The sequence below is a fragment of the Ixodes scapularis genome, unplaced genomic scaffold, assembly GCF_016920785.2.
Source record: "Ixodes scapularis isolate PalLabHiFi unplaced genomic scaffold, ASM1692078v2 PGA_scaffold1__304_contigs__length_218370807, whole genome shotgun sequence".
NCBI lineage: Eukaryota > Metazoa > Arthropoda > Arachnida > Ixodida > Ixodidae > Ixodes > Ixodes scapularis.
This window is the reverse complement of record NW_024609846.1, coordinates 108165115-108181690: the sequence shown is the minus strand read 5'-3', so window position 1 is coordinate 108181690 and position 16576 is coordinate 108165115. Positions and strand designations below refer to the sequence as shown.

General features: G+C 45.6%; 1 protein-coding gene across 1 annotated transcript in view; it reads left to right on the top strand.

The window, feature by feature from the left end:
* Positions 1–2544: 2544 nt before the first annotated feature.
* LOC115310771 (neprilysin-1-like) overlaps positions 2545–16576 on the top strand; it is a 163130-nt gene continuing 149098 nt past the window's right edge. Inside the window, exons 1-2 of the mRNA XM_040212952.3 lie at positions 2545–2674; positions 2854–2901. Coding sequence (XP_040068886.1) covers positions 2545–2674; positions 2854–2901 — 178 coding nt within the window. The remainder of the gene's footprint in view (positions 2675–2853; positions 2902–16576) is intronic.

Sequence of the window (16576 nt, the reverse complement as noted above, 5' to 3'; positions counted from 1 at the left end):
CAGCTGTAAGCGATGCTTCACGGACAGGGAAATCGCTTTCGATCAACTTGAATGCAGTCAAAGCCGCGACTTGCTGCGGGTATTAAGTGTACGGAGCTACGCCATGGTGAGGTCAAAAACTTCCATCGCTCATGGCAGCGCTCCACGCGGAAGGCAGTTTTTCCAGGAACCACATTATATTTAAAAAAGAAAATAAAGAAAGGCCTTTTTTTTTTTTTGGGGGGGGGGGGCGATTTTACCAACCATATCTTCTTAATCCTAAATTTCCAAACTGTAAATAAACGTACCTTCCGTAACATTTCCATAATGTTAAGTTTTTGTCCACAGAGCGGAATCGCTCTCGGGTTGGAGACAACAGAACATCGCAGACGGCAATCAAATTAGCCACTGTACGATTGCAGCTATGGTTCAGACCAGCGTTCCAGCATGACTATCCGCAGGTCGATTCAGCGAAACGCAATCCCTCAAGCGGTTTTAAAGCTCATTATTGTAAAGCGGAATGTCAACCTGCAACACACCGCCCCCTCTGATCACAGTCCGACCAGCGGCATCAATGCCCGACAGTTTACGTCATCCCATCTTGTTGTTACATTACAGATACGCGAACAAAGAGTCACATCGACGAGAATTCCAGTATTCTGTTCGAAACGCACAACACTGCAATCGCGATGTTGCTACTATGTTGCTGACACGCAGAAATTCATAACCGCCTTGACTGCCGGTTCGCACTCGGCATTGGAAAACTGAACTGAACTCAGCACAGGCTCAGTTCAGTTCTGTTTTCACTGTGCTTCACTGGCGCTGAAGCACAGTGAACCACGAACATTTATTAAACAACGAGCGCGATATGCTCGAAAAACGAATTTGAAAGATGGAGAGGCGGTAGGGCCGAAACCCTTAATTCGCCTGCCTGGAGTAGGACAAAAACGCCTCGTTCGTCCCTCCTTCTGGTGTTCGCTTTAAGACGAGTCAGTAGAACGGAGGAAAACGCGCCGTTCCTACCTTTTCCTCATTTTTTCCCCCTTAGAGTGCGGGTAGTGAAAATTAAAAATAATAGGGTTTTATATTTACCTGGCACATCTTAGGTACCTTTTCTGGTCTTTTCACAAAGCAACGACGACAATCTTTACTCTAACACAGACTATGTCATATATCTCGTTACATTTATCTATATTAATGTATGTCTTTCAGTGGCCGTTGTGAAGTATATTTAGGCTCGGTTTCGAAAAACTGCTGCCGCACGAGCTCTTAAATTTCGGGCGGTTCTATCGACTGGTTTTATATGTCAGCCTAAAAAAAAGCCTTCCTGAACTTACAGTAACTTGGTAATATGATCAAGCGTATGTATGACTTTTCCCATATTGGCGAGTAAGTGCTGACGAAATGAAAGAGCAATCAAAAGAGGTTGCAAATCTTTGTGTCTTTTTCCAGATTATAATTCGTTACCAAGCTTCCCAAACACTGATTCTTACCAATTACCTATGAGCAATTTGTTAGAAGCGTATATGTTCTGATATTCTTCTACCAGAAGGTGTAAATTCTGTTGTCAAATATAAGCAGAAATAATGACAAGGAATTCGGGCTACAATAAATTTTACTACTATTATGATGTTGAGATATCCTTGGCATCGCTCGATGTCACTAGCGCAATTGGTTCCATATGAAATTACCTGTGAAACTCGACATGCCTCTTTGTACCTCCCCTATCTTGTCTCTGGTCTCAGCCACGTAGGCGAATTCTTGTTCTATGAAATCATTATATTGTGTAACAAGGCACAAGAGGAATATAGTCCGAAAGAATGCGGACGAGGAAAAAGAAATTTCTTGTTTTTTTAATTAAAATTTTGCTCCATAGACACGTTTGGGAGAGCCGGCACGTTGCTGAAGGAATCAGTCTTGCTTTCTACGTGTTGGTGGCATTTTATTAGAACAACCTGTGATTTACTTACCATATCCATGTTATATATTGCTAATCCTGTTGGTTTTACGCGGATAAACTAGTATATAAGTAATGACCTGAATTCAGACGAAAACAGTCGATTATGATTTTCACATCGATCTGCTTTTGGCCAGCGTTTCGTTGATTTTGACTTGTGGTCGATTGCTTCACTGCACTTTTAGGCAGTTTTTAGGTCTTTCAACTAAAGAAGGAGCATGTTTGGTCTTTGCTCTAAAGTAGACTGCTAAAGATCATCAATGAAGCCTCATTCGAAAAGCTTGTGTTTTAATTTTGGCTCCCCATGTCTCGCTGCTACACAACTAAACTTACAAACTTGCTTAAAATCGACATTCCCTATTGTGTCTGGCGAGTGTTTTAGTGCCACCCACGAGAAATGAGGACTATAACGGCTTTATCAGTGTTCGGAAAGTGTTATACAACACTATACAAATGTAAGAGCACCACGATAATGTAAGAGCACTACGATAAGAGCACCATTTACATGGTAATACTTTCAAAGAGTAATTAAATAAAAACTTATTCACGGTGAAAACAGCTCTTTTTCATATGCGATTAACAAACATATTTTGTGATCTTCAGAAAGCATGAAAACAAGTACACCTTGGTCATCGAAGCAGAAGTACATGCTTCCTCATGCTCGGCAGCTGGTGGCAATCTGGGGGTTCTACTTGATTTTGCTGTTAGCTGAACTCAGCGCTGCAAAATCAGTATTGGGTGAGTAATATAGTCAGAGTATCCTTTGAAGCCTTTTGTATCGTATAATGTAAACTAATTCATGCCTGTCAACCTCAAACGTGTTACGAGTAAAACTAAATAATTAAAAATATTAGTAACAAAATCATTCATATCTTATATCAACATGAATATTTCCATTTCCTTTCAAGTTGTACCAGATTCGCCCCCCAAAAATGTGTGTGAAACAGAAGCCTGCAAAGAAAGAGGTGAGAATGCTTAGATGCAGCTGGCACTTATCGTCCTTCGTCCGTCTTCGAACTGTTTCTAGTTCCTTAATGCACGACCAACTCGCCAAATTTTCAACAGTACAACGACGTAACTGACAATTTATTGGAGCAGCAGATCACGTTGGGTGCTTTAAACAAAGTAGTGATGAAGTCACCTACGTGAAGCACTCGTAAAAGTACTTAGCGTTTGTGTGTGAACAATTTTCTGATTGATAGGACGTCCGTAATATATCAACATGCGTCCTAATTGAAAGTTATTTAGAATGACGCGCGCATTTTAGGCTCACGTTAGCGCTAAATTTAGCGCTTGCGTTAAGGCACACCACGCAAGACAGTTTGAGAATAGCTTTTCCCCGACGCGACCAAAGCACCCAAACACCGTGTGCTTGCACCGCCTTTAAGACACAGTAACACTTTTTATTTCTCACACCAAATAATGTAACTTGAGAAAAAAAATGTTTTTTTGGTCCTGACCAACACTTTAGATTTGCTCAAGTATGACAATGCGACTCGGGCGGTCGACAGCTCGTGTCCGCTTGCGTCGTTTCGGCAACTTTCTCCAACATTCAGCGCGTTCGAACACCTTACGTTTACCGAGAAACGTTCGAGCTGCAAATGGCCAGCGATCGTTGCGCACCTTGCTCGGTCTTCCAAACCGTTCATAACGTGTTTTTTGTCCTGTCCTAAATGTTTTTTTTTTGTTTTTTTTTTGCCATGTTAAGGCTGCGTAAGTTTTAAGGCATCAGCAACTAAGGTTAAACGTGTGGTAGTAAGGCCTCCAGATCTCCGGTAACCTTGATGTAGAGGTACAGTTGTCGCCAAAGGAGGTGCACCGTTCTGGGCATTGCGTTCGGTGGAAAAATCCACTCCTCGTAGCTAAAAGGCCATTGGTCTTGCGGTATTTCTTTAAGAGCACGTTTCCGGGCTTCGAAGTACATAGAACACTCCCATTCTAGGTGTTTTCTTGCTGATGGCACAGCGCACTCTCGCCGCATGCCCCCGTCGAGTCGTGTCCATGACGTGCAACACCCGTAGTTGTACAATGTCGTCCTGTATTCAAAATTAGAGTCGAGAGGATAAGGCCGACGTCGCGTTGAAGACGACCACCAAAGCGGCCACCACCGCAGTCCTGGGAGCCGTTAGTTTCTAACTGTGCTCGTCTAGGCTTTAGCCAACTTCTCGCTTATCACGAATTCGCCTTTAGTGCAGCGTACATACTCTTTGCGTACACACGAACTTTCAAAAAAAAAAAAAAGAAAAATAACGTACGCTCGAATAGCGCCCGCAAAGTGCAAAACCCGGTTAGCGTTCGGCGCTAGCGCAGTGCCGACGACGCGACTATCACGTCTTTGTAGACGCAATATTTTCTCCTTCATTCACGCCTTAATAATTTAGTAGTCATGACTACATTTTCACAAGCGGAAATAAGAAGCTGGAGCAGCTGGAACCACGTAAGCTCGTATGTGCTTTGAGGCTAAGATAAAAAGCCCCGCTAACCACAACTGAAACTCCCGTTGTTTTTTTTGTTGTTTTTTTCTTTTGCCCATAAGGGTTATTGAATCCAAATGAATATATCTGAAATAACTTCAGTTAAACTCGAAGTATTTAAAAAAACTCAGGTAGCCATCCAACTAGATGTTACATAGTGGACCTAAGTCTCAGTGCAGAAAACACATAGAACTCATAGCTGCAGATGGTTAAGCAAGAATGGGTCTAAGTACTCGTTGTGACCTTTTACTTCGCTACAAAATTTTCCGTTTGAAACGCATGCATGCATTCTTTGATTATGGTAACAAACAAAAAACAACAAAAAACGCATGGTGCACAATTCATTGATAATTTAAGCACAGTAAGGCGGGTGTAGTTTAATAAACTTTCAAGTAAAATGCAAACAGGGGTATAAATAATGAAGTTTTTTGTTGTTTGACGTGACTTTTGTATATAGGGCTACCGCAGACCCGCTCCCAGTGCGTATGTTCAATTTGGAGGGCTTCGCTCTTGCCGACTAGGTATTTGTACTCTATAGCATGTTGCAAGTTTAGAATAGCAGGACAAGCCACTCCCTGAAATGTTTTCTGCTCGCCATCATTTGTGGCTTCCTCCTCTTCAGCATCCGCTCTTCTAGAGTGGAAAGGAAGGGGGGGGGGGGGCTTTCTAGAATGGTCTTTTAGCCTGCTACTTTCAACCTGTAAGATAACAGTGTGTTATACTGTGGTCGCTTAAATTGCAATGCAAGTAAGTCATTTCTGGAAAAGATACGATCAAATGAAGAAACTATTAAATGATGTCAAGACTTAATTATCTGCCCATTCTCTTTTTTCGGTGCGAAAAAACAGAAGGCTCCGAACTACAAATATTTTCGGTTTGCCCATTGGCAGAAGGGGCTCGCTATATATAAAATGACGGCTAGATACACAAATTTCTCCAAAATGAATGCCAGACCAAAGTTTTTAGTAATCGTTACTGAATCAAACTAAATAAACGATGAAACGACGTAACTTTGCATGGTTTAAATTATATGAGAACCTACCTAATCTTTCTGAACTACACAAGCCAGAAATGTTCCGACATTTAATGTTCCAAATATTTTAGAAATCTGTCATCTCTTTTACTAGTTTCAGAAATCATCTATTAAAAAACTACTCCACCCCTTCACTCTCATCGAAGTAGGATAATGTCGCGCACCGTAAGCTTGGCATCAGATTTTTTTTTAAAGAATGCTCTAAGGATGTACGATTGATGCTCGCGGTGTACTTTCAATGATAGGTTTTTTTTTTTTTAATTAAAACTGACAGTCGACAACCTGGTGCCGAGAGCTACCATCCCCTAACGCAGTGCTCAGGAAGTTACTCTTGCTTAAAAGTAAAAAAACGACGCAGAAAAAGGGGGAGGCACACGCGGTCTCTGACCAGTATAAGCTGTATTCTTATGTTTTGTATGAGACTCTTCTTTTGCTACACGCGTCTCAAAGATTTGATTCTGATTACCCACAGAAAACTCTACTAAAACTCGTTGACGAGGAAGGAAGACATGTGGATAAGTTTTTTTTTTATTTTAATGTATTTACTTAATTAACTTCGTTGTCGCCGGGTATAAATAAATTTCTAATCAACCATTGCACCTAGGTGATTCTCTTTTATACCCTACTTTAGGTACTTGAATAACTTGAAACGTGTAATTGAACACTTTTTTCTTTCTTTATGCATAAGTGAATAAATATGTTAATATCATAAAATAGTAATGTTGTCTGACACATACAAGTGTAAGCTTTGAATAAAAATATTCCCTGACGTTAATAATATTTTAATTTAAAGAGTTTAATTACTATACGAATTTTTTATTAATTAATTACTAACAAAAAAAAACGCGTTCCTTGTATAGATTAGAAATACCACACATTCCGAAAGTCATATAGGTATTCCTTACGCTGTTTGCTGATGCCTTCTAAATTTTATTTAGGTAATCAATAAAATCAGAATTGCATGGTCCCTTGCTCTTTATGTTACAAATAATGAGCAAGCACCCCTGAAGAGACCGCGCTATCATAACAAGCCTACACTTTAACTTTGGTGCCTCTGCTAAAGGGGTACTTAGGCATTTTCTTCGTAGTCCTAGATTTGCCTTAAGTTTTCCTAAACATATCAGCAAAGGTCAATAAAATAGTAACCCGAATATTGGGTCAAAACATTTTTTTCGCGAAGTTATTGATACCACAATTTTGGCCCTGACCGTGTTTTTCAAAGTGAAAATCTCTACTGGAAGCAAGAAAAAAGGGACGTAGGTGGAAGGCAGAAATTCAGTCTTCGGACTGTAGACTTTTTTTCGAAACTGGATACAGGCTGTTTCATGATGTCCAATGAATGCTTTGGAAGCTCGCTACAGCACTTACGCTGCAGCAGGAAACGAATGCTCGGCATAGTCCATATTTACGCTGCCCTCTCGACCTGCAAGCCTGCCTTTCCCTGACGTCATGACATTAAAAAGCGCGGGTATATTTGATTGTTAGTTTTCACATCATTTTCACTGGCCGATTTCGCAATAACTATTCTGAATTTCGCGATACCAAAGGCAGGTGATTCCGACATTATAGCTAGTTGGGGTAATTAAAAAAATCGCCGCAGTACCCCTTTTAGATTAGAGAGAATCTCTTCGTTCACCTCATGCTAACGCTCCGGTTATTGTAAGTAGTAGTGCCGTGGCTCAATATACGCGAAATATGGTTATATGATAACTATAATGCTTGTGAAAAACAGACTGAAAGAAATTATGCACCAGACATAAGCATCAAATGACCGCTTAGAAAAGAAGATAAGCCTCCCGGTGAAAATCCACCACACCGTGAATGTGTCATTGCCAAACCACAAAAAGAGGAGCAGAATCAAGGTCTGTAGCAATACAGTGGCGTTGGGTCAATTTATTCTAAAAAAAAACACATATTTTTCTACAAATTACGTAGTTTTCGCTTATATTTTCTTACATAACATGAGCATTCAGAACGGTAGCGCTTGTTCGTCGTTGCAAAACGAAGCTAAAGAGCTACTCCCACGGGCATGTATAAGTTCGGAAGTTTGAGAATTCAACTTCCTAACCATTGCTGACGAAGGTTAATGTTTGGGGATTGAGTGCACAATAAATATGTTTATTATTCTAATCCGGGGGCTTTGGTCTTTCTCTATACAATAAGAGGTCGCCAATGAGGGGAGCGAAATAATTTTCTGATCTAGTGGGATCTTTTATATTTATTTTTTTACAATGTGGTCGGCCTCCTATATCGCATCCAGGGGAAGACTGGGTGCGTTTTACGCTTTATAAAGTACCGTTGAAAGGAAGGTGTAAAAAAAGACTTTAAATATTTAACACGATACTGTTCACAGTACTAAAATGGGACGTATAAGACAAAAGCAAAAGTCAATATACTGCACAAAATGGTTCGTGAATGCTATGATAAAAAGGTGAAAACTTGCAGATTATGTTTAACTGCGAACTATTCCATTAATTATATATATATATATATATCATATATACCGAAGTGAAAAACTCACGGTGAGAGACAACAAACAGCGGAAGTTTAATCGACAGTTTCGCCCAGAGACTCGGCTTCGTCAGGAGATAACTTGCAAGTCATTTCCTGACGAAGCCGAGTCTCACGGCGAAAGTGTCGATTAAACTTCCGCTGTTTTTCGTCTCTCACCATCTCACCGTGAGTTTTTCACTTCGTTATATATACGCCTTCGGCCTCTTGGCTCCTATGCCACCATGACCACTATATATTTATATTTATATAGTGGTCATATATATATATATATATATATATATATATATATATATATATAACAAGTCAGAGATCCGTACTTGCGGAGTTGCTATGCTAGGAGTTTATTGTATGTATTTCGACAGTTTCGCCGAGAGGCTCGGCTTCGTCAGGAGCTTCGGCTCCTAACGAAGCCGAGCCTCTCGGCGAAACTGTCGAAATACATGCAATAAACTCCTAGCATAGCAACTCCGCAAGTACGGATCTCTGACTTATTACATTTTCCCGGTCCATTGTTCTCAAGCTACTCTGCCTCACCTATATATATATATATATATATATATATATATATATATATATATATATATATATATATATATATCTTGGAAGACGGGCCCTTTCCGACATTTGCAAGCTGAGATGACGTGCCACGTCACTGCCGCCTGTCGGAAATAGCGCGGGCTTTATATCAGCAACGGTTTTCGTCTACCAAGTTAAGCGAATTCGAAACTAAACAGTACACAGAGAGCTGGTCAGAAATTGAGTCCGCCGAAACTAGTGGCCGGGATGGTCTAATCGGTTAAAACGTCGCCCCGGACAGGCGAAGGTTGCGGGTTCAATCCCCACTCCTGGCCCAATTTTTCGCCATCTGTCTCTCCCTTTCCCTTTCCCTAATTTATTGCAATAAATTCAATAATCACCTTCTCCCTCCTTCGTCCACAATATATATATATATATATATATATATATATATATATATATAGTTATAAATATATATATATATATATATTGTCACGGGTGGTGACCAGAGTAACAATAAATAAACAGGAAGAACTAAACGTTTAATGTGGCGAACTTGTGCCAAAACAAAAAGAGAATAGAAAATAATAACAAAGCGTCGCGAGCGTCGAGGTCGGCGAGACAGCAGAGTCGAGCGCTGGGGCGAAACTGACTCGACAAGGTCGCGGGCGGCTTCTTATCTAGAGTGAGTCACTATCTCGAAGATTCGGCGGAGAAGGTTCGAGCGTAGCGCGCTCGGGGCGAGAGTGAACAAGCACTTTCTAGAACAACAAAAACAAGGATGAACGATAGTTATGTCCGCAGCAAGAATGAACAAAAACTTTCTACAAGTCCGTGACCCTGCGCGCGGCATTATCCCCCCCTCTTTAAAAAGTGCATCGTCCCGATGCAGCACATAACGAAGAACAACAAACAGAAACAAATCCGAAACAAAAAGGCAGCAGAATCGCGAGTCGCAGTTCACAGTTCACAGTTCAGCCGTCGACGAGAGTGGAAAGTTCTATCGTTCGTAATACGGCTTCAGCCGGACGACGTGCACCACCTCGGGTCGCGGCTGACGTCTTGCAGATGGGCGCGTTCCGTCGGGTAGAACTTCGTAGTTCAGATCGCCGAGGCGTCGGATGGTCTTCTAGGGTCCGAAATAGCGTTTCAGGAGTTTTTCGCTGAGACCGCGACGACGTATTGGTGTCCAAACCCATACCCGGTCTCCGGGTTGAAAGTGGACGTCCCGGCGACGAAGGTTATACCGGCGTGCATCGACTCGCTGTTGGTCTTGAATCTTGACTCTTGCCAGTTGACGAGCTTGCTCCGCGCGCTGGGAGATGAGTTGAGCGTCGTCGTTGACGTCACCGGTTGGCACGTGAGGCAGCATGGCGTCGAGCGTCGTGGTAACCGTTCGGCCGTGTACCAGTTGGAACGGTGTCATTCCCGTGGTTTCTTGAACCGCTGTGTTGTACGCAAACGTGACGTACGGCAGCACCTCGTCCCATGTCTTGTGCTCTACGTCGACGTACATGGAAATCATGTCGGCGATGGTTTTGTTGAGTCTCTCCGTCAGCCCGTTGGTCTGCGGGTGGTACGCCGTGGTGCGACGATGGCTGGTGTGGCTGAGACGAAGGACTTCTTGCGTCAGCTGGGCCATGAACGATGACCCACGATCTGTAATCAGTACTTCAGGTGCGCCGTGTCGAAGGACAATGGACTCGACGAAAAATTTGGCGACTTCCACGGCTGTTCCCGATGGCAGGGCTTTCGTCTCGGCGTATCTTGTAAGATAATCGGTCGCGACGATAATCCACCGATTTCCTTGCGTCGATGTTGGGAACGGCCCAAGCAAATCCATTCCGACTTGCTGGAAAGGCCTAGTTGGGGCAGGTATCGGCTGCAGGAGTCCTGCTGGCTTCGTCGGAGGCTTCTTACGTCGTTGGCACTCATGGCACGACCTTGTGTACAGATGGACTGTTTTCGGGAGTCTCGGCCAGTAGTACTTGTCACGAATCCGGGCGAGCGTCCGGCTGTAGCCAAGGTGTCCAGCCGTCGGGTCGTCGTGGCATGCTTGAAAGATTTCTTCTCGCAGGCTGGCCGGAACAACCAGCAGCCAAGCGGGGTTGCTTGTTCCGAAGTTCTTCTTGAAGAGCACACCTCGCCGCAGAACGAAGCTTGACAAGTCTCGGGCCAAGACTCGCGGAACTGAACATCCTTGGCCTTCGAGGTGTTCGATCACGGCGCGAAGTTCCGGGTCGTCTCGTTGAAGTGCTCCCATGTCGGCCTCTGTCACTGCACCGAGGAAACGGGCGTCGTCGTCGTCGTCAGTGCTTTCGGGAGGAGATTCGACTGGGGCCCTAGACAAACAGTCGGCGTCGTTATGCTTGCGGCCAGACTTATGCACAATGGCCACGTCGAATTCTTGCAGTCGCAGACTCCAGCGAGCGAGGCGCCCTGACGGGTCCTTGAGGTTGGCGAGCCAACAGAGAGCGTGGTGGTCCGTGACAACGCGAAACGGGATCCCGTACAGGTACGGGCGGAACTTGGTTAACGCCCAGATGACAGCGAGACATTCCTTGTCGGTCGTCGAGTAATTTTTCTCTGCCTTAGACAGTGCCCGGCTTGCGTAAGCGATCACTCTCTCTGCTCCGTCTTGTCTTTGAACGAGTACCGCGCCGAGTCCGGCGTTGCTGGCGTCCGTGTTAACTTCCGTTTCCGCTGATGGATCGAAGTGTCCGAGGATAGGGGGCGACTGGAGTCTTTCCCTCAGTTCGTTGAACGCTTGTTCTTGCTCCTCCCCCCACTGGAAGTTCACGTCATCCTTGGTCAGATGCGTGAGCGGTGCAGAAATCTTGGCAAAATCGCAAACAAAACGCCTGTAGTAAGCGCACAGTCCAAGAAACCTTCTTACGGCTTTCTTGTCTGATGGCTTGGGAAATTCTGCAACAGCAGATGTCTTGGAAGGGTCAGGGCTTACACCCTGAGCACTCACGACATGGCCCAGGAATTTGAGCTCGCCGTAAGCGAACCGACATTTTGACGGCTTTAGTGTCAGTCCAGCATTCTGGATAGCCTGTAGCACGGCTCGCAAACGTCTCAGGTGCTCGTCGAAGTCGCTTGCGAATACCACGACGTCGTCGAGATAGACGAGGCAGCTTTGCCATTTCAAGCCGGAAAGAACGGTGTCCATTACGCGCTGGAACGTCGCCGGTGCTGTGCACAGTCCGAACGGCATCACTTTAAATTCGTACAGTCCGTCCGGCGTGACGAAGGCAGTCTTCTCACGATCCCGTTCGTCGACCTCGATCTGCCAGTACCCACTCTTCAGGTCCATCGACGAAAAGTATCGGGCATGGCGCAGACGGTCCAGAGTGTCGTCGATGCGTGGCAGCGGGTAGACGTCCTTTTTCGTTACGGCGTTTAGTCGGCGATAGTCCACGCAGAACCGAAGAGTCCCGTCTTTCTTTTTCACCAGGACTACCGGTGAAGCCCACGGGCTGCTTGAGGGCTGGACAATGTCGTCATCGAGCATTTCTTGGACCTGCTTCTGGATGACTTCTCTTTCTTTCACGGAAACACGGTACGGCGACCGATGCACAGGAATCGCGTTGTCTTCAGTGACAATTCGATGTTTCGCAACGGTCGTTTGGCGCACCTTTGACGACGTGGAGAAGCACTCATTGAACTCGGCGAGAAGGTCACGGAGTTGTCGTCGTTGTGGGGTAGGCAGGGTTGGGTCGATGTTAAACTGCGAAGGCGGCGTTGTCTTAGGTGGCCACAAAGAGAGGTCTTCTGATATTCCGGCGATTGCGGCTGCGTCCGGGAGTTCCTCGGCGTGGCCCACGGCGGTACCTCTCGTAAGGTGCTGGGCCTCCTGTCGGAAGTTCGTTACGAGTGCGACAGTAGTGCGGCAGTCTTGGAGCTCCGTGACGCCTCTTGCGATGCCGATCCCTCTTCCTAGAAGCAACTGGAGGCTTCCTTCGAGCAAAACGTCGCCACTGAAAGTCTCATCGACCCCGACGGGTACGAAAACACTTGACCGCGGCGGTAGGTTCACGTGGTTTGCGAGGACTCGTACCGCGGATGACGTCACTTTGGGGTCCTCCTGTGGCGGAACAGGTTTTCGAAGCGTCAGCCGGTTTGCTCCGAGGTCGATGACGGCGCCATACTCGCAGAGAAAGTCCATTCCGAGGATAACGTCCCTCGAACAGTCTTGCAGAACGACGAACTTGACAGGGCACGTTTCACCGTGGATCTCGACGCGAGCAGTGCATCTCCCGACTGGTGTGATGAGATGTCCTCCGGCGGTTCGTATTTGAGGTCCATCCCACGGCGTCGTGACTTTCCGAAGGCGGCGGGAGAGCCTCCCACTCAAGACTGAGTAGTCTGCTCCAGTGTCCACGAGCGCTGATGCGTCGTGGCCGTCGATGACGACGTTTAGGTTATTGGACACCGTTGCAGGGGCGTGGTTTCGATCTCTGGTAGCGTTCGAGTGGGGGCCCTCCGACGTTCGTGGAGGATCTTGGCGTCGGTCGTCTTCGGCAACTCCACCTCCAGGGGTTGCCGCGCCTAGTTTCCCCGGCGAGGAGCGAGGGGCGACAGGCTTTCACGTCGGGGTCGGTGCATCGGCGAAGCTGGACGTCGTGGCGACGGCGACCGGAACTCTCGGCGGGACGTAGGCTCGGGGGACTGAGGTCGTCGCAGGTACTCGTCGATCTCCCGAGGGCGTTCACCATAACGGGGTCGCGGGTCGTTCGGGTGGAACCCGCGAAGCCCGAGTCGTCGGTATGGGCATCGGCGGTAGGTGTGGTCCGCTTCCCCGCAATGGAAGCACAGAGGGCGTCGGTCGGGCGTTCGCCACACGTCGGTCTTGCGGGGTGCGCGAGGCTCCGGGCAGGCGTACTGGACCTGGTCGTCGTGGTGTCGGTCGTGCTGCGGCGCAGGAGACTGACGTCGGGGCGGCGCGACATAGGTGCGACGAGGAGGAGGCGGTGGCCGTCGAGTCACTGCGGCGTAAGTCAACGTGGGCTCCTCGGGGGCTGCCACGACGACGGGAGCCTCTTTCTGGAAGGTTCTCTGGACTTCTTCCCGCACAACCTCGGCGATGGAGAGTGAGGCCGGGCGTACTGCAGCGGGCAGGAGCTTCTTGAGTTCCTCCTGGACGACTTCACGGATAATTTCACGGATGCCGGGGAGGGTGGTGCCAAGGTCGGATCCGGATGTCGCCAGAGTGGTTACGCCGGGGTGTCGCTGGTAGTGTCTGGCGCGTGCTTGTAGGGCCCGTTCCATATTCGTCGCCTCCGTGACGAACCCGTCGACGGTTGTCGGGGGATTACGAATGAGGCCGCCGAATATCTCACTTTTCACACCCCTCATCAAGTGGTGCAGCTTCTTCTCCTCGGTAGCCTGAGGATCGGCGCGGGCGCTCAGGCGGAGAACATCCTCAACGAAGCTGGTGACGCTCTCATGTAGGTCTTGGGTCCTTGTTCGCAGGAGATCTTCGGCCCTCTCACGTCGGTGTTGGCAGGCAAACGTCTTCTTTAATTCTTGCTTGCACACCTCCCACGACGTCAAAGAAGCCTCGTGGTTTTCCAACCAGTGCCTCGCAGTTCCTTCCATCGAAAAGTAAAGGTTCTGAAAGCAGTGCTCGGCTGACCACCCGTTATGGCGGGCCACCCGTTTATAGTGTTGCAGCCAGTCCTCGATGTCCTCGTGTGCGTCTCCGTGGAACGGCGTCGGAGTTTTGGGTGCGACGGGCAGGTATACGACGGCAGGAGCAGACGGGGCCTGCGCCTGGTCGGCCATCGTCGTCTTCTTCGGCTTGGGCTTGTCCAGTAGCAAACCGTATTCAGGATCCTCTCCCTTGATGCGCCGGCTGGTCCGAGTTTCGGGTTCCGCGGGGAGTGGTCTTCTCACTGGGCTTGGTACCGGACTTGCACTGCGGGATCTTGGAGGGGAACGCTGTACAGGCATGCGGTACCCCGCACCTCCACCAAAATGTCACGGGTGGTGACCAGAGTAACAATAAATAAACAGGAAGAACTAAACGTTTAATGTGGCGAACTTGTGCCAAAACAAAAAGAGAATAGAAAATAATAACAAAGCGTCGCGAGCGTCGAGGTCGGCGAGACAGCAGAGTCGAGCGCTGGGGCGAAACTGACTCGACAAGGTCGCGGGCGGCTTCTTATCTAGAGTGAGTCACTATCTCGAAGATTCGGCGGAGAAGGTTCGAGCGTAGCGCGCTCGGGGCGAGAATGAACAAGCACTTTCTAGAACAACAAAAACAAGGATGAACGATAGTTATGTCCGCAGCAAGAATGAACAAAAACTTTCTACAAGTCCGTGACCCTGCGCGCGGCAATATATATATATATATATATATATATATATATATATATATATATATTGTATATGTTTGTATATGTAAATATATTATATATTGTATATATATAAATTTGTATATGTATATATATACAAATTTGACGGGTTTTTACGTTTCGGTTTGCTATCGGAGCGCATCTGGGCCCCGGCGGCACCGCGCCCCGTGGAGAGATAGTGCAACCAGCCTCTGCTGCGTCGCGCGATGACAGCGCAGCAGAGGTTGGTTGCACTATCTATCCACGGGGCGCGGTACCGCCTGGGCCCAGATGCGCTCCGATAACAAACCGAAACTTAAAAACCCGTCAAATTTGTGCGGTTTTTCAGAAAGCCGTAAAATGCTTCGCGCGCCTTTTAACGTTCTGCAATTTGTTGATTTAGTGTTTTTCGACGATGCTGAGCCATTTTCTAATTGAAACCATGCCCTGAAACACAATATTAAAAAAGTTAATTACGCAAAAATAATTAATAACTTAAGCATGTCGGACTTTAATAATTTTCCTAAATGAGCCCCTGGCCCAGGACCAAAACGACACAAGCCTTTTTTCGTTGCCGTGAGTAGTTTTCGCAGGAGCGATTTGTCCTGAGTTTTCTGAAACACCCTGTATATATATATATATATATATATATATATATATATATATATATATATATATATATATATATATATATATATATATATATACATATATATATATATATATATATATATATATAAGATATCGACTAATAAGTTATATATATATATATAACTTATTAGCCGATATCTTATATCTTATTATCGTATCGTATAATAATATCTTATTCTATATATACGAGGAAGCAACAAAATTATGTTTTGCTCTGTCAGATAATTAGGCCTTTATCATGCTTGCTGCCCGCCTGTCTGTCGGTTGAACATTGCCCCTGACTAAATAAAGAAATTAAGGCCGTGATGTTTGAATGTTTACACAAGTGAAAGGTGAAACCCCACCTGCCGTACCTATTGAGTACAGTTCATTCTGCCATCTTGTAAAACAATAGTTTTATATAATTTATTCTGTTTGTTTCTTTTCTGAGTTGGCATATTACACTACTGGAGTTACTACTGCCTTGTTTACTGTTAATTTCGCTTTGTAAACTCATATTTTCATCATATATGTTATATGTATATATGTTAATTTGGCTTTGTAAATTCATATTTCATCATATGATCGTTTACAAGTGGACGCCATGTTTATCGATCTATCAAAAGCGCTTGATCGCGTACCTCATCACAAGTTAATTAATGTACTAATTGTCCTCGGTATTCCTTCATTATTAATAAAATGGATAAGAGCATAGCTTACAAATCGGCAGCAGTTCGTAGATATCGGTGGTACTCCTACCGACTTGTTAAGTGTATATTTAGGGGTTCCACAAGGTTCTGTGTTGGGGCTATTGTTTTTTCTGATATACGTTAACAGCTTGTTTACTATTAACAGTAACGGGCCAGTAAAAATAAGAATGTTTGCTGATGACTGCATAATATACACTCCTATAACCTCCATGGATGACCAGATTAAACTGAATAACAGCTTATCCGATATTTCGGCATGGTGCAGCGAAAATAACATGAAAATCAATACCGGAAAAACTAAATACATGCATATTACAACAAAAAAGAATGCATTGTGTTATGATTATGAGCTTGATGCAGTTAAACTTTCCAAAGTTGATAGCTACAAGTACTTGGGCGTGATTATCACGAGTGACCTAAAA